The 22,455-nt window shown below is 43.9% G+C and overlaps 1 protein-coding gene across 1 annotated transcript in view; it reads left to right on the top strand.

Annotated features, from left to right (window-relative positions):
• The window catches only part of LOC129697508 (dynein axonemal heavy chain 8-like), a 641,267-nt gene that overhangs the window by 484,887 nt on the left and 133,925 nt on the right, over positions 1–22,455 (top strand). Inside the window, 3 exon segments of the mRNA XM_055636144.1 lie at positions 1,444–1,553; positions 3,817–3,980; positions 8,269–8,461. Of these exon segments, the coding sequence (XP_055492119.1) occupies positions 1,444–1,553; positions 3,817–3,980; positions 8,269–8,461 (467 nt within the window).

The following is a 22,455-nucleotide window of genomic DNA, read 5'->3' as shown; positions in this document are numbered from 1 at the left end:
GTCTATGCCTTTATTCCTACTACCAAAATGCAAGACTCCACACTTTGCTACACTATATTCAATCTGCTACTTCTCTACCCATTCTCCCAACCTGGCCAAGTCCTCTGCAGAGTCTCTGCTTTCTCTACACTACCTGCCCTTCCACCTATTTTCGTATAATCCGCAAACTTGGCCACAAAGCCTTCAATCCTCTCGTCCAAATCATTGTATACAACGTGAAGAGTAGCGGCCCCAGCACCGACCCGTAAGGACCCCTGTGAAGCAAAGAACTAAATCCTTGTTCAAAATTAAGTAACTCCAATGAAAAAAATCATGCTGCCTTCCTCAGATCATATTTCAGTCTAAACTGATGACATCAGTACCGTGTGCAAATCTCTCCTGTCAAGTTGGAGCCCGTTTCGTTCAATGGTCCCACTCTCAAACTCACTAAATGAATTTTGCCATCTTTTGAACAATTTCCACACTGCTGAACTCTCCAGGAGGTTTCTTCTCCCAGTGCACACAAGTCATTTTGCTCTGCCAACCACACTGTAGCTGCATTGCTCTTCTCTAAATTATCCTCACATTATTTTTCCTTCCTGTGCAGAATTTGGCAGATATGCTCTCCTGTGCCCTTATTTGATTATTCCTACTCGGAGCAAGCCACTGCTGTGCTGACTAACACTGCTGGTTAATCAGTCATGCTCTTAATAATATTATGATATGTGCAGCTATTGAGCCACTGGCTACTGACAGCTGCCCAAATTTTCAAACTGCCAGTGCACATCCAAAAAGGAGGTAAGTATTTGATTTTCCCTGCTCAATGCAGATAAATCTTTCAAACATTCATTTTTCATGCCAATTTGGGGTGTATTAATAACTATATTAGATCAACATTAAATGCATAGAAGTAACAATTTCCTTATAAAGGCCAATCCCCCAGTCCCTCACTTCCATTTTCTAAGAGAATGGTACAGTTTCTGATAATGCACAGGAGTGTCATCTGATGTCATACCATATTTTAATGTATTAAAATAAAGTACAGATGTGAAGAGATGGTCAGTGTGAGAAATGGGTGAACACCAGGGTGGGCAAGGAAAGAGAAAGTGATGAAAGCAGATATAGCAATGTTTAAGAGACATTTAGACAGACACTTGAGCAGGCAGAGGGGCTTGATGGATATAAACCACATGCAAGCAGATGCGCAGTTTAAATTGGTATCATGGTTGGTGCATAAATCATGGGCCAAATGACCTAATTTGGTGTGGTATTATTCTATGTTCTACATTTATTAATACTGTATAATTTATCTTGTATACACTGAATTGTTTTCCCTTCTCAAATCCATTATCTCACACATATCTGGATGGCATTTGAGGCCCACCTATCCAATTGAAATATTTTTTTTTATTTTATAATTATTATTGAAAACTTCAATAATATATTTTTATTGATCTATGGCAGGAATTATTGGAAGTGGATACTTTCACCCGGCCAGATATTTTGTACCTGAGGTCTATGATTTAATATCAAAACTTGTCATCGCAGGCAGGATCCTCTGGCAATGGACAAAGGTACAAACAATGTTAGAAATCGTTTGTCTTTAAAAATTGCATTTAGCATGTTATCAACATGAGAAATGAAAATGGCACATTTTTTACAATAGTAACAGAAGAAAAATAAACAGAAACATATTTATTGTAAAAACTCAAGAGGAATTTGATATGGAAATGGGTCCAATATGTCAGAGTGATGAGGTTAACAAAAACTAGGTTGAATGACTGAGTTTGGAAAAGCATTTTAAAACTATCAAAAAGTGAAGACTTGAAGGGCATTAAGTTAAGAATCACATAGAGTGAACAAAAAAACAAATCATCTATATTGGCAAAAATATATGAATATAAGATCCTTAATGCAAACAAAACTATATTAGATCAACATTAAATGCATAGAAGTAACAATTTCCTTATAATGGGCGGCGCGACTCTGGTCAGCAGCGGCCTCTGCAGTCTGTCCGCGTTTTATTATTTTCTGTCTGTGTTTTTATGTAGTTTTTGTTATTTTTTGTTGGGGTGTGTGTGTGGGGGGGGGGGTGGGGGTGGGGTGGGAGGGGGGGGAAACTTTTTAAATCTCTCCCTGCACGGGAGACCCCCGACTTTTTCCTCGTCGGGTTTCCATTGTCGTTGGGGCCGCAACGAGGAGCGGCCTCCAACAGGAAGAGACCGGGGACTCTGGTACTACGACTCACCGTCACCGTCGCGGGGCTGGCTGAGTCCGGGGCGGGTGGAGAGGTGGAGGAGCGCTGCTGCTGCTGCTGCTGCGGCCCGACCGGAGAGTCGGAGGCTCCAACGGCAAGACTGTGGACGGCGGCACCGGGAGCCCGCGGGTCCCTGGAAGGAAACCGCTTTTCAGGGCTCTCGCAACGGCGACTTCCCCCGCCCGAGTTGTGGGGTTGAAGAGCTCCTGGAGCAGGGCCTACATCACTGCCCCGCGCGGCTTGGAATGGCCGCTGGGCTCTGCGAGCGCACGCCGGGGGCTCTAACACCAAGACCCGGTGTGCGACCTTGCACCACCCAGCGTGGCTTTAATGGTCGCGGGACAATCGCCATCGCCAGCCGGGGGCTTTGACTTTGACTCTGACATGGGGGGGGGGGGGGGGGGGAGAGTGCAGTGGAGAGATAAGTTTATGTGGCCTTCCATCACAGCGATGTGATGGATGTTTATGTAAATTATGTTGTTTCTTGGGTCTATGTGTTTGTAATGTATGGCTGCAGAAACGGCATTTCGTTTGGACCTCAAGGGGTCCAAATGACAATTAAATGTATCTTGTATCTTGTAAAAATATGTAATTTAGATGGCGTGAAAATGGTATGTAACTCAGTGGGTCAGGCAGCAACTCTAGAGAATATGGATAGGTGAGTTTTCGGGTTGGGACCCTTCATCAGACTGATTGTAGTGGTGGGGGAGAAAGCTGAAAGAGAGGAGGGGCAGGACATACCCCTGCGTCTTGCAAAGACACCATCCCCTACACTAATTTGCTCCATCTCCACCACATCGGATCTCAAAATGAAGATTTCCATTCCAAGATGTTCTTTAGTAAATGTGGTTTATCCCCTGCTGCCATAGATGGATCCATCACCTGCATCTCCTCTGTATCCCGTAGTTCTACTCTTACTCTCCTTCCCTCAAACAGCAAGGATATAGTTCCCCTGGTCCTCATCTTTCACCCCACCAGCCTCTGCATCCAAAACATCATCATCCAACATTTCCGTCACCTCCAAGATGATCGTATCACCAGTCACATCTTTCCAGCCCCACCCCGTTCTGCCTTTCGCAGAGACCGTTTCTTCGTAACTCCTTGGTTCACTCATTTCAGCAGCATATTTCAAATGCTCAGGATATGGTGTCCCATACATAGAAATATACATAAAGACACATTTTTTAAAAAACGAGTTAAACATATCTAAAGAAAATTTTAATCTGCGCACTTTGGTCATAATTTTTGAAGTTGGAAGGATTCTGAAAGAGCATTGCAGAAATATAACTATGTTAAAGCCTCTAATAATATTGCTAAAAAACTACCACTTTATCCTAAATTCAGACGCTCCTTTCCAACAAAAATTTCAAACCATAAATCTGTGTTAATTTGCCACATTTAATGTTCATCATTTAACTTGATGGTGTAATTTATTTGGGTTTTAATGAAAAATGCTGCTGAACTCAGGTATTTAAGATTGGATTAATATGAAGATGACATTTTGCTTCTGCAAAAGTTATTTTTATTTCATCAAGGACGTTTTAGAAAATCTTGAAGATAGATTGGGTTTGTTTTTCCAGGTAAAAATGCTACCTACTCCAGCTAAATTCCATTACATCTTCAACCTGAGGGACCTTTCTCGCATCTGGCAGGGAATGCTGACCATTAAAGCAGATGAATGTGACACGGAAGAGATACTGCTGGCTTTGTTCAAACATGAATGCACCAGGGTCATTTCAGACAGGTAATTACAATACTAGGGGAATAATTACCACTTCTACAAAATTTCCAGGGCAACATTTATGACAACATATACTAACCAATGTGTTGAAGGAGTAACATAACAACAACATAAGAACTACAGCAGAAGTAAGGCATATTTAAGATACTACTAGACTAAGTGGGACCTGTTGGTTCCCGGTCATACGGGAGGCCTGGTCCCCAACGCAACCCATTCCCCAACGCAATATTCCACCACTCACCCGTTCCCCCAATGCAACCCATTCCTCCAACGCAATATTCCACCACTCACCCATAGCCCCCAACTGCGCAGGCGCATCTTGTTTCCTCTCATCCCCAGCACTCCCTCACCCTCCTCCTGCCCAGCTGATTAATATCCTGCTGCAATTTTTGATAACCATCTTCACTGTTCACCACCCACATTAGTGTCATCTGCAAATTTACTAATCATGCCTTGTACGTTCTATTCTAAATAATTGAAATAAACCACAAACAGTGATGGAGTTTACCGCACCGATCCCTGAGGCACACCACTAGTCACAGGACTCCGGTCGGAAAAACAAGCCGCCGCCACCACCCTCTGCTTCCTACCAATTCATTATCTGTCGGCTAGCTCTTCCTGGATCCCATGTGATCTCACCTTCCGCGGCGGCCTACCATGTGGAACCTTATCAAATACATTGCGATGTAAATATAAATCACGTCAACTTTCTTGGTTATTTATTTTAAAAATCCAAGTAGATTTCCCATATACAAAACTATGCTTGCCAATTTCTATGCAGATGCATATATATCTTATCCTCAGAATCCTCTCCAGTAACTGGCCTATCACAGATGTGAGGCTCACTGGTCTATAGTTCCCAGGCTTTTCCTTGAAGCTTTTCTTAAATTGAGAAACAATGTTAACCACCCCCCCTGTCTTCTGGTATCTCACCCAGGACATCTGCAATTTATTCTCTAACTTCCCATAGTGTCCTCTATATAAGATCAAGCCAGGAGATTTATCTACCTTCATACATGGAAGTGCACGGAATAGTGGGATATTAATATGTACAGCCAGATGAGATCAGCTTTGTTTAGTTTATTGTCACACGTACTGAGGTACAGTGAAAAGCTTTTGTCGTGTGCAAACTAGCCAGCGGAAAGACAATACATATTTACAGGAGAAACTCAGCGGGTGCAGCAGCATCTATGGAGCGAAGGAAATAGTCAACGTTTCGAGCCAAAACCCTTCTTCAGACGGGTTTCTGAAGAAGGGTTTCGGCCCCGAAACGTTGCCTATTTTCTTCGCTCCATAGATGCTGCTGCACCTGCTGAGTTTTTCCAGCTTTTTTGTGTACCTTCGATTTTCCAGCATCTGCAGTTCCTTCTTAAATACATATTTACAATTGAGCCATTCGCCGTGTACAGATACATGATAAGGGATAATGACAATTGCAAGGTAAATCCAGTGAAGTCAAAGATAGTCTGAGGGTCCCATGTGAGGTAGATAGTACTTCTGGACTGCCCTCTGATTGCGGTAGGATGGTTCAGTTTCTAATAACAGCTGGGAAGAGACTCTCCCTGAATCTGGAGGTGAGCGTTTTCACACTTCTATACTTTTTGTCCGACAGGAGAGGGGAGAAGAGATAGTTACCAGGGTTACGATTCATCCTTGATTATGCTGCTGGTCTTGCCGAGGCAGAATGAGGTGTAAATGGAGTCAAAGTAAGGGAGGGTTGGTTTGTGTGATGGTCGGGGCTGCGTCCACATTTTGCTGCAATTTCTTGCAGTCTTAGATGGAGCTGTTCCCAAACCAAGTTGTGATACATCCTGATAAAATGCTTTTTACGGCGCATCTGTAAAAATTGGTGAGGGTTGATGGGGACATACCGATCTTCCTAAGCCTTCTTAGGAAGTAGAGTCGATGGTGTGTTTTCTTGGTTGGTGCTTCAATATGGATTGTCCAGGAGAAGTCGTTGGTGATATTTACTCCTAGGAATTTAAAGTTTTCAACTACCTCTACTTCGGCGCTATCAAAGCAAACTGGGGTATGTATCCTGCCACACTTCCTGAAGCCGCTCACTATCTCCCTTGTCTTGCTGACATTTAGAGAAAAGGTGTTGTCTCGACACGATGTTCTCAATCTCCATACTGTACTCCAATTCATCATTATTTGATATCCGGTCCACATTGGTGGCGTTGTTTGCAAATTAAATTTGGATTTGTACAAGGCTGCACAGTCGTGGGTGTACAAGGAATAAAGAAGGGGGCTGAGAACGCAGATTATCTAGGCACCTTCATGACTGTAAGATGTTTTCAAGACATCTCCATTAACTGCCCCAAGTTCCCTGGTCTTCACAGTAAAAATAGAGGAGAAATATTTGTTCAAGACCTTGCCTATTTCCTGCGGCTCCGCAAAGAGATGATCACTGGTTTCTGAGGGGCCCGTATTCTCTCTCTGGTTACCTTTGTTCCCTTTATGTACTTCGGAAATGTCTTTGTATTTTCCTTAATATTATCTGCTGGAGCTATCCCCTTCTTCCTTTTTGCCCTCCTGATGCGAGGAAGGACTATTGGATTCAAATTGCATTTATTTTAGTGCAAGTGGTCTGACAGGTAAGGCACAGTAGGACAGCAGGGTGGCGCAGCAGTAGAGTTGCTGCCACAGAGCCGGAGACCCAGGTTTGATCACAGCTACAGGTTTTAGCTGTATGGAGTTTGTACGTTCTCCCTGTGATCGCGTGGGTTTTCTCTGGGTGCTCCGGCTTTCTCTCTCTCCAAGACGTACAGAGTTGTAGGTTAATAGGCTTAGGTAAAATTGTATATTGTAATTTGTGTGTAGGATAGTGTTAGTCTACGGACTGGTCAGCACCGACTCAGTGGGCCAAAGGGCCTGTTTCATTAAATCACTAAATCTAAAATCTTATTGCAAACAGGTTTTGCAAAGTCATGAGGTATTTAAAGAGAAAGTAGATAATTTTGTGAAAGATCAGGGAATTGAGGAATATGTGGAACTGAAAAGAAGGAGATGAGGCCTTGGATAGATCGGCCATGATCATATCAAATGGCAGGCTTGAGGGGCCATGTGGCCTCCTGCTGCTCTTAATTTCCTATGTTATTAAAAGAAGGAATGTACAATTTGTTCCTCCCCATTCCCACTCAAAACCGGCAATGAATCTTTTGAAATTATTCTTTGTATTACAAGGAAAAGACATGCACCATTCCTAAATGAGAAATGAGCAAACATGAGAATATAGATATAATTTATTGCAATCACTTTGTCAGTGTCGGTAACAGAAGCTCAAGATCTGGACCCAATGCAATTAATATCCTTTTTTCACACATACCCTGCAGTGATGATTCCATAACAAAAGTGTGATTTAAATAAATTACCAGTTTGCAAATGGGAATTAGCCATATACCTGAGAGCAAGTTGCAGATTTATGGGAGAAAAATTAAAGTGTGGGTCTATTATTATAAACTCAACTATTTAACAGCTAGTGCAAAATTGGAAGTCTAAGTAGCAGTAAGATTTTATAGTTCCACAGGCCTTGTTCCTAGCTTCATCCGATTTGGCCCTCCGCATCGGGGCGATTAGCTCCTGCATCGGGGGGATGTCAGCTCCCCTGAGCCTCTGCATCGTTTGAGCTTCCAGACTCTGCCTCTCCCAAGACTGCGAGCTTTTGATGGTAGGTCCGCTGGCCGTGGTTGGTGCGATCCCAGGCAAGAGATCAGCTCCGATGTTAAGTCCATGCTCTGCGGTGGGGCTCAAGTCAGTTCGAGGAAGCCTCCAGCTCCATCGATGGTAGGCTGCAGAGCAACCGGAGATGCCACCTGAAAATTAATTGCACCTCTGGCAAGGTAAAAAACTGAAAAAAATTTCCCCCTCCCCCAACATAAAACAAACTGGAGAACATTTACACAAACTTTTAACGCACTCTAAAAATTAAAAAAAGATGAAAAAACAGACAGACTGTTGGCGGGGCTGCCAATCATGCAGCGCCCCACCACAGGATTGCAACAAATCAATCAGACCATTTGCATACCTTTGAACCTTTCTAAAATCATATTTTCACAAGTTACATATCGTGATTAATGCTCAAAACAGTTGATCTGCTTATAGTAGTAACATTCATTCTGATTAATATTGGTTATTTTTTTTTAATTTATTTTTTTATTCAAATCGTTTGCTATGTCGCTCTTCAAGGGAGATGCTAAATGCATTTCGTTGTCTCTGTACTGTACACTGACAATGACAATTAAAATTGAATCTGAATCTGAATCTGAATCTGAATATTGTTACCAACTAGATTTATAACTGAAGAGGATAAACAATGGTTTGAAGATGCAGTCATGCGTACAATTGAAACAAACATTGGAAAAGAATCAGCAGGAAAGCTACATGAAGAGCCATACTTTGTGGATTTCCTTCGTGAAATGCCAGAACCAACTGGTGAAGAACCTGAAGATTATGTATTTGTTGTTCCAAAAGTCTATGAACTGGTACATAATTTTTTTATTCTGTTTATATAATGCCTATAATATTTATACAGCCTGAAAATAGGCTATTTGACCTTCCCTATCAACCAAGTGCCAAGTACACTAATCCCATTTACCAGAATGCAGCCTACAGCCTTGTCTGTCAGGTATTTCATGTGATTTTCTTGAACATTTAAATATTGAGACGATGACACCACAACCTGGTCAGGCAAAGTATTACAGATTCCAACCACTCTGTATGAAAAAAGTTCTTCCTCAGATCTCTTAATCTCCTACGTTTTATTTTAAATTTTGCCCCCAATGTGGCCTCCTCTACATCGTGAGACCCAACATAAACAAAGTGACCATTTTGACGAATCACTTCTCTGACCACCAGGGCCAGCTGGAGCTCCTGTTTGCTCACTATTTCAATTCCCATTCCCATATCTTCCTTTCTGTCTTCCCCCTCCACTGCCAGAGTGGGACATGAACATTGAATTCTACAATTCTAGATAAAACTCATCCCTCTCAAAATCTACCCAGCTCCCACCTCCACTATGCACACTATTCTATCCACTCCTCCACACCAGTCATGCTGTTCCTTTTCTCTTCTCCACCCCCTACATTCACCCTCTACATTCACCCATTACTGACCCCTCCCTACTCTGGATCACATATTTTTCTACGCTCCCCCTGTCCCATGACTTGAGAATTAAGGGACGGAGGTTTAGGGGTCACATGAGGGGGAACTTCTTTACTCAGAGAGTGGTAGCTGTGTGGAATGAGCTTCCAGTGAAGGTGGTGGAGGCAGGTTCGATTTTATCATTTAAAAATAAATTGGATAGTTATATGGATGGGAAAGGAATGGAGGGTTATGGTCTGAGTGCAGGTAGATGGGACTAGGGGAGAATACGCGTTTGGCACAGACTAGAAGGGCCGAGATGGCCCGTTTCCGTGCTGTAATTGTTATATGGTTACATGGTCCCATTCTACCCACCATCCCTCCCTCGGGTCTACATTTCATTCCATACTTTACATATAAGATTGCACCATTTGCACCCTTTTACCTTCTCCACATAGCCTCCAGCCTTGGTTCCTACCTCCACCTTTCTCAACCCACCTGAATCATCAGCCAATCAACCTCTCCACATGGATCCACCTGTCATTTGTCAACTCCTGCCCACTCGTTCCCTCACCTCTTTCTACCAACTGCCTCCCTTTACCTATCAGACCGAGGACGGGACCCAGTTCAAAACATCATCTTTCCACTTCCCTCCGTAGATGCTGCCCACCTCGTTGAGTTCCTCCAGCAGCCTGTATTTTTCTTAAATTGTGCCCCCTGGTTATAGACTCCTCTGCTAAGAGAAAACATTCTTACTACCCTGTCACAGCAAGTTTCCTATTCAGTTCCTTGTACTCCAAAGGAGACAAACCTAGCCTATCAAGTCAATCCTCACATGAAACCACTCCATCCCAGTGAATTTCCCCTGCATTCTCTCATGTATTCACCCGTTTCCTCTAGTTTATTGACCATACAACATCACCTCCATCCTTGGTTACTATCTCCATCTTTCTCACCCTGCCTGAGACATCTGCCAATCAACCCCTCCACATGGATCCACCTATCATTTCCCACTTGTTCCCTCACCTCTTTCCACCCAACAGTCTTCCCTTTACCCATCAGACGGAGGACGGAACCCGATTTAAAAAGTATTTTTTTTGAGGTTGCGCAAGTATTAATTTTACAGCAAACCCAGTAAGTTTAAAGGGAGAGCCTGTGAGGTTCAAGGTGAGCTGGGAAATAGGCTTCAATGAATGTCAGAGAGTATTAGAATAGACTCCCAATGAGTTTAAAGAGAATGTGGGAAATGCCGCTCTAGTCAATTCAAAGATAATACAGAAACCTGGGCAGCAATGTTTTGAAGGGATGTAGGAACCTCGGGCCCTGGTTGTGTTTAGGAGAGCAGTGGCTGTCAGCACCTTGTGAGCCAGATGCCAAACAATCAGGGTATCTAAATAATCAGATGGCAGATTATCTGAGATAATATCCTGTGTTATATGCAAATCATGGCTTTATTAGTCCTCCCAGAAATGCATCATCTTATATTGCTAAGGATTAAATTCCACCTAACATTCCACTTACCACTTTAATAATACCAAAGACCACCACCTTCAAATCAACAATAACACTAATTTGAGTGGAAATGCAAAATTACTACTAATCATATTGCCTGCATTTTCATCCAGATTATTGCTATATACAACAAACAGCAAGCTTTCCATCAACAATTCCCTTGATATGCCTGATCAAATGATTCCTATCACAAGACAAATCTTCAACCATCATCATCTTCCTCCAATCACCACACCAATTTTGCATCAAATTTGTCAACTCGCCCTGGATCCCATATATTACTCTTTGGGCCAGTCTCGCACGTGGGATCTTGTTAAAGGCAGTACAAAAGTCCAAAGAGATTATATTGACCACATGAAGCCCTCCAAGAAATTTTGAAAATTTCAGTCAAATTAGTCAGACATTTTACCATGATTAATCCCTGCCTCTTCCCAGTACTAAATAATGCCACATATCAGAACATTTGCCAATAATTGCCCTACCGCTAATGATAGCGTTATTAATCTTTAATTACCTGGTACCAACTCCCCTTCCTTGAAAAAAGGTACTACATTTGTTGTCCTCAAATCATCTGGTACTTATTCTGAGACAGAGAAGATTTGAACATTTCTGCCAGGGCCCCAGGAATCTCCTTCCTTGTTGCACTCAACAGCCGAAGAAACAATTAATTAGACCCTGGTTCTAGCCACCTAAAAGCCTGCAAAGACATCTAACGCCTTCTCATTTGTGATAGTATTTCTTTTTATTTCTTGCCCCCTCAAATGTTCCATCCACACTGTCTTACTCCATAATAAGACATCTCATTTAGGGCCTCTGGTTCCACACCGATTATTCATTCAAAACATCCCTCTGCCCTCTGGCTGCAGGCACAAGTTACCAATTTGGTCCCAAAAATGGGCCCTACTCTTTCATAGATCACACATTTAACCTTAATATAAAATGCTTTGAGGTTTTTTCAAAATTTTATCAACCTTTGATATTTTGTATCTACTCTTAATTACTTTTTAAAGTAGCCCTCTCCAGTGATCTCAACACTTTTGAGACTCTTGTAGGGCCTTACCCATTTTAGATATACGTTTTTAGAGCATGGAAAAGTGCCATTCAGCCTAACATGCTCATGCTGTCTAGCGGGTACCATTCTGTACTAATTCCACCTCCCAGCACTTGGTGCATAGCCTTCTGTGCCAACGCAATTCAAGTGTCTTAAAGGCTATCAGTAACCCAGCTTCTACTATTTTCTCTGGTACTTACCACTCTTTGGACGAAGAAGGTGCCCCTCATGTCTCCTCCAAATCTCATTCCCCTTACTCTAAATTTATCCTTTTATCTATCTCTGATATAGAAACATAGAAAATAGGTGCAGGAGTAGGCCATTCAGACCTTTGAGCCAGCACCGCCAATCAATATGGTCATGGCTGATCATCCAAAATAGTAAGATTAAACGAGAACTTACCAGTTTGAAGTTTGATCTGTATTTTATGAGGAGTTACGATGAGGGATTACGTGAAGAACCCGCTCAGCACGCATGCGCGGCATACTTCAAAGCAGCGGTGTGGAATCACAGACAGACACAGTTATTGAAGTAAACATAGTAAAGACAAGGAGACATCAGTTTGTGAATTTGACCCATATTATTGAGGGTGGGAGCGGAGGGCACGCAATCCCTCATCGTAACTACTCATAAAATACAGATCAAACTTCAAACTGGTAAGTTCTCGTTTAATCTTACTATTTTACTTCGGAGTCACGTGAGTGATTCCGTGAAGATTTCAAAGCTCTGTGATTTCAAACCGTGTAACAGTTATTACTACATCACTGCCGAAGTCTTTGAGGGAGGAAGTGTGTTATCGTAATCAACCAATGAATCTGTTTTATGAAAAACAAAAACGGTATTTATTAACAATAACAACAAAAAGAAAATTGCTCCCCCGGGCTTAAATTAAATATTTGCAGACTGTAAAATTGTTTCTGCATATAACACGGGTTTTGCCAACGACTTGTGATAAAAAGTCCTGAACGTGGTTTCCCTTGCCCATCCTGCTATAGCCAGGATGTGGTCCAACATGTGGTTCATTCTTTCCACCGTTGACGTGGATGCTACCCTGGTGGAGTGAGATTTATACAAGTTACTGTCAATCCCGGCAGCCTTTAGCACCTGCTTGAGCCATCTCGAAATGGTTTGGCTCGTCTCCCGACCATGAGATTTTTTATGACTGACCCACAAGGCGTTTTCACTCCCTCGAATATTGTTAGTTGTGTCTATATAAGATAGTAGGTGGGTCATGAGAGTAGGTGGGAGACAGTGAGAAAGGGAGGGACGCATGGAATGCCAACATCCCCGGGTGTTGTACCTCTTGTGAACAGGTTCACCCACTTAGAAGCTGTCGGGACAGAAGACGTGTTTACACTGAGCGGCGGACTGGCTTGTGATGCGAATAGGGCTGTTGAGCCAAAACCAAAAAGGCCTAAGGCAGGCAATGCCATTGTAGTGGGAGACTCCATTGTGAGAGGTACGGACAGGGGTTTCTGCGGCAACAGACAGGATGCGAGGATGGTGTGCTGCCTTCCTGGTGCCAGGAACCAGGATGTCACGGTCAGAGTGCAGAAAATCCTCAAGGGCGAAGGTGAACATCCGGAAGTGGTAGTGCATGTCGGCACAAACGATGTCGGAAAGAAGGGGATGAATATTCTGCAGCGTGACTTTAGAGAGCTCGGAAAAATGCTGAAAAGCAGGACCTCCAGGGTTATCTCCGGTTTGCTTCCAGTTCCTCGTGCTGGCGAGAGCAGGAACAGGGAGATACGGGACCTGAACGTTTGGCTGAGGAACTGGTGCACGGGGCAGGGATTTAGATTCTTAGATCACTGGGATCTGTTTTGGGGTAAGGGGTAACTGTACAAACTGGGACGGATTGCAACATGTGTGGGACCAGCATTCTGGCAGGCAGGTTTGCCACTGCTACACGGGTGGTTTTAAACTGAATAAGGGGGGTGGGGTGTCGAATGGGATAGTGAAGGATGGAGTTAAAGGGAAAGGGTTTCTTAAATGTGTGAGCGTAGAGACAGAGGGGTGTAAAATGAGGGTAGAAGCAATAGGTAGCAAAGTGAAAAGTAAAAGTGGCAGGCCGGCAAATCCAGGGCAAAAATCAAAAAGGGCCACTTTTCAGCATAATAGTATAAGGGGTAAGAGTGTTGTAAAAACAAGCCTGAAGGCTTTGTGTCTCAATGCAAGGAGCATTCGTAATAAGGTGGATGAGTTGAATGTGCAGATGGCTATTAATGACTATGATATAGTTGGAATCACGGAGACATGGCTCCAGGGTGACCAAGGCTGGGAGCTGAACATCCAGGGATATTCAATACTCAGGAGGGATAGACAGAAAGGGAAAGGAGGTGGGGTAGCGTTGCTGGTTAGAGAGCAGATTAACGCAATAGAAAGGAAGGACATTAGCTTTGAGGATGTGGAATCGATATGGGTAGAGCTGCGAAACACTAAGGGGCAGAAAACGCTAGTGGGAGTTGTGTACAGGCCACCTAACAGTACTAGTGGAGTTGGGGATGGCATCAAACAGGAAATTAGAAATGCGTGCAACAAAGGTAAAACAGTTATAATGGGTGACTTCAATCTACATATAGATTGGGTGAATCAAATTGGCAGGGGTGCTGAGGAAGAGGATTTCTTGGAATGTATGCAGGATAGTTTTCTAAACCAACATGTAGAGGAACCAACGAGAGAGCAGGCTATTCTAGACTGGGTATTGAGTAATGAGGAAGGGTTAGTTAGCAGTCTTGTTGTGCGTGGTCCCTTGGGCAAGAGTGACCATAATATGGTTGAGTTCTTCATTAGGATGGAGAGTGACATCGTTAATTCAGAAACAAAGGTCCTGAACTTAAAGAAAGGTAACTTTGAGGGTATGAGACGTGAATTGGCCAAGATAGACTGGCGATTGATTCTTAATGGGTTAACGGTGGACATGCAATGGAAAGCATTTAAAGACTGCATGGATGAACTACAACAATTGTTCATCCCAGTTTGGCAAAAAAATAAATCGGGGAAGGTAGTGCATCCGTGGATAACAAGGGAAATCAGGGATAGTATCAAAACAAAAGATGAAGCGTACAAATTAGCCAGAAAAAGCAGCCTACCAGAGGACTGGGAGAAATTCAGAGACCAGCAGAGGAGGACAAAGGGCTTAATTAGGAAAGGGAAAATAGATTATGAAAGAAAGCTGGCAGGGAACATAAAAACTGACTGCAAAAGCTTTTATAGATATGTGAAGAGAAAAGGATTAGTTAAAACAAATGTAGGTCCCTTGCAGTCAGAAACGGGTGAATTGATCATGGGGAACAAGGACATGGCAGACCAATTGAATAACTACTTTGGTTCTGTCTTCACTAAGGAAGACATAAATAATCTGCTGGAAATAGCAGGGGACTGGGGGTCAAATGAGATGGAGGAACTGAGTGAAATCCAGGTTAGCCGGGAAGTGGTGTAAAGTAAATTGAATGGATTAAAGGCCGATAAATCCCTAGGGCCAGATAGGCTGCATAGATAGGCTGCATCCCAGAGTACTTAAGGAAGTAGCCCCAGAAATAGTGGATGCATTAGTGATAATCTTTCAAAACTCTTTAGATTCTGGAGTAGTTCCTGAGGATTGGAGGGTAGCTAATGTAACACCACTTTTTAAAAAGGGGGGGAGAGAGAAAACGGGGAATTACAGACCAGTTAGTCTAACGTCGGTAGTGGGGAAACTGCTAGAATCAGTTATTAAAGATGGGATAGCAGCACATTTGGAAAGTGGTGAAATCATTGAACAAAGTCAGCATGGATTTATGAAGGGTAAATCATGTCTGACGAATCTTATAGAATTTTTCGAGGATGTAACTAGTAGCGTGGATAGGGGAGAACCAGTCGATGTGTTATATCTGGACTTCCAGAAGGCTTTCAACAAGGTCCCACATAAGAGATTAGTATACAAACTTAAAGCACACGGTATTGGGGGTTCAGTATTGATGTGGATAAAGAACTGGCTGGCAGACAGGAAGCAAAGAGTAGGAGTAAATGGGTCCTTTTCACAATATCAGGCAGTGACTAGTAGGGTACCGCATGGCTCAGTTCTGGGACCCCAGCTATTTACGATATATATTAATGATTTGGACGAGGGAATTGAATGCAACATCTCCAAGTTTGCGGATGGCACGAAACTGGGGGGCAGTGTTAGCTTTGAGGAGGATGCTAGGAGGCTGCAAGATGACTTGGATAGGCTGGGTGAGTGGGCAAATGCATGGCAGATGCAGTATAATATGGATAAATGTGAGGTTATCCACTTTGGTGGCAAAAACAGGAAAGTAGATTATTATCTGAATGGTGGCCGATTAGGAAAGGGGGAGATGCAACGAGACCTGGGTGTCATGGTACACCAGTCATTAAAAGTAGGCATGCAGGTGCAGCAGGCAGTGAAGAAGGCGAATGGTATGTTAGCATTCATAGCAAAAGGATTTGAGTATAGGAGCAGGGAGGTTGTACTGCAGTTGTACAGGGTCTTGGTGAGACCACACCTGGAGTATTGCGTACAGTTTTGGTCTCCTAATCTGAGGAAAGACATTCTTGCCATAGAGGGAGTACAGAGAAGGTTTACTAGACTGATTCCTGGGATGTCAGGACTTTCATATGAAGAAAGACTGGATAGACTCGGTTTGTACTCGCTAGAATTTAGAAGATTGAGGGGGGATCTTATAGAAACTTACAAAATTCTTAAGGGGTTGAACAGGCTAGATGCAGGAAGATTGTTCCCGATGTTGGAGAAGTCCAGAACAAGGGGTCACAGTTTAAGGATAAGGGGGAAATCTTTTAGGACCAAGATGAGGAAAACTTTTTTCACGCAGAGAGTGGTGAATCTCTGGAATTCTCTCCCGCAGAAGGTAGTTGAGGCCAGTTCATCGGTTATATTTAAGAGGGAGTTAGATGTGGTCCTTGTGGCTAAAGGGATCAGGGGGTATGGAGAGAAGGCAGGTACAGGATACTGAGTTGGATGATTAGCCATGATCATATTGAATGGCGGTGCAGGCTCGAAGGGCCAAATGGCCTACTCCTGCACCTATTTTCTATGTTTCTATGACACATAACCGTGGTTCTGGTGGGTAAGCCCGGAATATCACGACTGGACTAGGTATTCCTGGCCTGCTCTGTTTGATCAGTCCCTGGATCATAAACGAGATCTGGCCTGGAGCTGTAATCATGTTGTCCAGTCGTAACCGATGTAGAGACTGGACCCGCTGTGCGGATACAAGTGCCATTAACATGAGCGTTTTGAGTGTCAATTGTTCCAGGCTGAGGGATCTGGCTGGTGGCCATCCCCTGAGGCAAGTCAGGACCTCACTGACATCCCATATATGGGTGTACCTTGGTCAAGGGGGGTTGGTATTGTAACTTTCATTAATTTTACCACCAGCGGATGAGATCACATGACCTGTTGTCCTGGTGCTAGTGTTAAGTAGGCAGACAGGGCACTTCTCGCTGTGTTGATGGCACTGTAGCTGAGTCCTTCTTCGTAGTGAAGTTTGGCCAGGAATTCCAGTACGTTGGTGACTGATGCAGTTGTGTAGGTGGTCCCTGTATCCAGGCAGTACTTTTCCCATTTTTTGATATTGGTCAAGTACTGTTTCTTGGTGGATGTTCGGAAGGATGCTGACATGGTGTTGACAGTTTGTTCTGATAATCCCAGTCCCAGCAATGGTCTGTTCAGAATCTGCAACCCAGGAGTTTGATTTTTTCATGGCATGGGTGGCTTATGCCAGACACTGGGTGTTTTAACAACCATGTCATGGAGTATCGGGAACCATGGCTGCGTAGGCCAGTCGGGTACTATCAAAATACCTGAAGCAGAGTCCATTTGTATTTTGCGTAGTACCCGACTAATGAGGCAGAAGGGAGGAAATGCATAGAAGAAGAAATTTCCCCAATCCAGCGCGAACACATCTGCCGCTGCTGCCTCAGGGTCTGGTTCCCAGGCGACATACATAGGTACCTGGTGATTTAGCCTTGATGCGAATAAATCGATATCTGGCGTGCCATATTGCTTGACAATTTTTGCAAATATTTTGGGGTTTAATATCCATTCGATGTTGTCATTAAATTTACGTGACCTGGTGTCTGCCACTGTATTTAGCTTACCTGGTAGATAAGTTGCTGATAGCCAAATATGTCTTTCGACACACCATTGCCAAATTGTGTTAATCAACTTGTTGCATGATAACGATTTTATGCCGCCCATATGGTTAATGTAGGCCACCACCGTAGTATTATCTATTTGTAACCGAACATGCAAGTGATGCATATTTGATGCATATGCTTTTAAACCATAGAAGGCACCCAACATCTCTAGATAATTTATGCCCAGTGTAAGCAGTAATGATGACTCGGGGTTAGTCCATTTACCACCTGTGCTGGATATGGCGTTAGTTGCTCCCCAGCCTTGAGCATTGGCATCTGTTTGGATAACTAGCGTAGGGTTAGTGATGATAATAGGGCTGAAACTATGGCAAACGTTTTCTGCCCACCACTGTAGTTCTGATATTGCTTCAGTGGGTAACTTCATGACACGATCATAATGACCTGCATGTCGTTTTAGTGCCTGTACCTTTGCTCTTTGTAAGTTTTGATAGTGCAAAGGTCCGAATTGCGTAGCCGGAAATGCTGCTACCATTTTCCCAATTACTCTTGCTACTTGTTGAATAGTTGGTCGTTTGTTGACCATTAGATTGTTGCATGATTGTGCCAATGCAACTGTTTTGTCTCTTGCCAAAGTTACAGTCATATGGACTGAATTAATTGTGAAGCCCAAGTAGTCCATAGTTGTGAATGGCTTCAACTTGGATTTATCTGGATGTAAGACAAATCCCAAGGTTTCGAACAACTGTTTGGTAGCTGATACAGCTGACATAGTCAATTCCATGGTTTTGCCTACTATTAAGATATCATCAAGATATGCCATGACAATATGTTTTTGTCTTCTTAATATTGCCAAGGCTGGTTTTAGTATCTTGGTGAATAGTCTTGGGGCTGATGTTAAACCATTGGGTAATGCTTTAAACTGACATATTTGCCCCATCCAGGTAAACTTCAGGTATCTGCGATGATCCTTGTGAATAGGTACTGAATAGTAAGCATCTTTAAGATCAATGCTTGCCATGTAGTATCCTTTGGAAATTAGTTGTTTGGCAGTAACAAACGTTTCCATTTTGAAATGTATATACTTAACAAACATATTTAGTGATGTTAACTCGATGATGATGCGACATCCACCATCTTTTTTGGTTTTAGTGAATATATTTGATACAAATTCCATGGGTTCATGTTTTATTTTTTCAATGATACCCGTTGTAATTAGTCTCATCAGTTCAACTTGTCCCTCTCGTTTTTCTTTCACTGAGAGGGAAAATACCCTTTGGGGTAAATGTTGAACTGGTGGCAATTTACCTGTTATGAATTGTATTTTGTATCCACTAATGCCATTGAGTATATACTGATCACTCGTGATAGACTCCCATGCTCCTTTAAACTGGTGTAACCTCCACCTGTTAGTATAACCAGACCCACCTACCTCCATGGTTATGGGTATATCCTCCGGTTTCCGCAGGTCCCACGAGGCTTGCGTGTTGTCTGATGTGGCGTTGACGTTGGGGAGTGGCGCATTTTCCATGGGGTCCGCTCTGGGCCCTGGTCTAAAAAAGACTTACGGTGATAGAATGCGGACCCCGAGCTTTCACCAGTCCTATATGGTGGACGTCGACTGGTGGACGCGACGGGGTGCTGCCACTTGGTGTTTATTGCTCTAGGTTTGCTCGTCCCATGCCCTGCCTTCATTGGACCGTGAGTTTTTGAGGCCTCGGCCATATCCTTCATTCGCGGGAGGTCATTGCCAAAGAGCAGTATGTCTGGCTCAGAGGCTGGGGTTTTGCACAACCTCGCAACTTTAGGATTGAGGGCAGGTTTTATTATTTCTTTACGCAGGTTTGTTAATCTCAAATTGCGTATTGCACAACAGCGCGAAAGTATCCTGTTGAGTGGTGGTCATCTTGGTGTTGTCCACGGAACAAGCAAACGAAGTGATGGCCGACGTCAGGAGCCTGAGGATCCACTGCAGTTTTAGCTCGTGGTGTCAGATGTTTGTCCCAACGTGCCCCCAGATTTGGCTGTTTACACCTGGCACTTTGAGGGACTCACAGTTCTCCGGCACTGTATATGTTTCTAAAGCATAATTGACCACCTGCTCCTGTAGAGCCCTGTTGCAGAGGTGGTTGGTGCTGGCCGCTAGTTTGGCTTCTAATGGTCTTCCTGCACGTGGGGTTGCTACGTAGCGGTCCACTACACCAAGCAGCTCTGCCTATACCTGCACCCCTTGCATACTCCCGAGATCTTCAGCCATCGTCCCCTCTTCTTGACCAACCCAGTCCTGGTCACCAAAGCTATCCTCTGGTAAGGAGGAAGCAATGGACAGTGCCTGACCTCCCTCTGCAAGAGCGCCCCTCCTGGGGTGCACCTCGCTGGAGCACCTGCTCCAAGAGCCGCTCCATGCGACTCAGGCGACTGTCTCTCCCCGGCTCGGGTGGAGAGATGTCCCCGTCCGACTTGTCGGAAACCACCGGTCGGACGGTTTTCCTGGTAGCTTTCCCTCCAGCCCACTGCTCAGGCGCTAGTGGGGCTGGGCTCGGTACGGTGTCGGGGATAACGGAGCACTCGGTTAGCGTTCCTACCGCCTGTTGCTGCCCCCCCCCCCTGATGAAACGCTCCTCTGGTGGAGTCGAATGGGGGACAGATTTGTTTGAGAGCCTTGTCTTTGGTGTACTCATTTCTGAAAGAGAAATCAGACGGCTCTTCTTTGGTAAGTAAAGCCGACCTCAGTTCACTTACCTGACGGTCCGTCTTTTAAATTGCAGCGGGAGCGCCTGACTCCCGCTGTAGCCGCTTGTTGCACTGCTGGCGTAATGGTCGCACATGCGTGCTGAGCGGGTTCTTCACGGAATCATTCACGTGACTCCGAAGTAAAATCAGTACCACGTTCCTGCTTTTCCCCCATATTCCTTGATTCCGTTAGCCCTAAGAGCTTTATCTAACTTGAAAACATCCAGTGAATTAGCCCCCACTGCCTTCTGTGGCAGAGAATTCCACAGATTCACAACTCTCTGGGTGAAAAAGTTTTTCCTCATCTCAGTCCTAAATGACCTACCCCTTATTCTTAAACTGGGACCCTTAGTTCTGGACTCCCCCAACATCAGGAACATTTTTCCTGCAATTCAGCCTGCCCAATCCCTTAAGAATTGTATATGTTTCTATAAGAATCCCTCTCATCCTTCTAACTTCCAGTGAATATAAGCCCAGTTAATTCATTTTTTCATCATATGCAAGTCCCGCCATCCCGGGAATTAACCTGGTAAACTTACGCTGCACTCCCTGAATAGCAAGAATGTCCTTCCTCAAATTAGGAGACCAAAACTGCACACAATACTCCAGGTGTGGTCTCGCCGGGGCCCTGTAGATCTTACATTTAATTCCTTCGTCTAAATCGTTAATACATATTGTAAATAACTGGGGTCCCAGAACTGATCTGGCAATAGCCCCCCAATAGTCACTGCACTGCCATTCTGAAAAGGACCCATTAATTCCTGCTCTTTGCTTCCTGTCTGCCAACCAGTTCTCTATCCATGTCAATATCCTACCCCCAAAACCATGTGCTCTAATTTTGCACACTAATCTCTTGTGTGGGACTTTGTCAAAGGCTTTTTGAAAGTCCAGATCCACCACATCCACTGATTCTCCATAATCAATTCTACTTGTTACATCCTCAAAAAAATCCAGAGGAAAACCAGGGAGAACAGAACTGGTATCTCCAGTCTCTCATCATAACTGAACTGCTCCACCCCAGGCAGTGTCCTGGTGAATCTTTGAACCTGCAAAATACTCCTTGTTTTTCATTATCCAACCATTTGAATGAATCCTTTGATATTCATGGTTTCTTAGATTAGTTGGCCATTTCTTTCACCATTATGGAAACTTGTTGGCTCTGAATTCCCACTTTTGGTTGTTTCATTAGTAAACATTAACCCTGCACAGCTAACTTTTTAATTAAGTTTCTCAATCGTTTTCCAGACAAACATGGATGTAAATTTCTTCAAACCCATAAAGACCAGGATGCCCTGGGAGCAACACCTATCACCTATTTCATTCAGGGACAACTTTTGTGTCTCACAAAGTCTTTGTCAGTGAAAGAAAGAATATTCAGATTATATGCTGACTCTGATTGCAATGTAATAGACAATAGACAATAGGTGCAGGAGTAGGCTGTTCGGCCTTTCGAGCCAGCACCGCCATTCAATGTGATCATGGCTGATCATCCCCAATCAGTACCCCGTTCCTGCCTTCTCACCATATCCCCTGACTCTGCTATTTTTAAGAGCCCTATCTAGCTCTCTCTTGAAAGCATCCAGAGAACCTGCCTCCACCGCCCTCTGAGGCAGAGAATTCCACACTCATCACTCCCTATGAGATGAAGTGTTTCCTCGTCTCCGTTCTAAATGGCTTACTCCTTATTCTTAAACTGTGGCCCCTGGTTCTGGACTCCCCCCAACATCGGGAACACGTTTCCTGCCTCTAGCGTGTCCAAGCCCTTAACAATCATATATGTTTCAATGAGATCTCCTCTCATCCTTCTAAACTCCAGCCGCTCCATTCTCCCAGCATATGACAGTCCCGCCATCCCGGGAATTAACCTTGTAAACCTACGCTGCACTCCCTCAATAGCAAGAATGTCCTTCCTCAAATTAGGGGACCAAAACTGCACACAATACTCCAGGTATGGTCTCACTAGGGCTCTGTACAACTGCAGAA

This window comes from Leucoraja erinacea, chromosome 5, assembly GCF_028641065.1.
Source record: "Leucoraja erinacea ecotype New England chromosome 5, Leri_hhj_1, whole genome shotgun sequence".
NCBI lineage: Eukaryota > Metazoa > Chordata > Chondrichthyes > Rajiformes > Rajidae > Leucoraja > Leucoraja erinaceus.
Note: the sequence above shows the minus strand (reverse complement) of the source record. Positions and strands in the feature narration are given on the sequence as shown.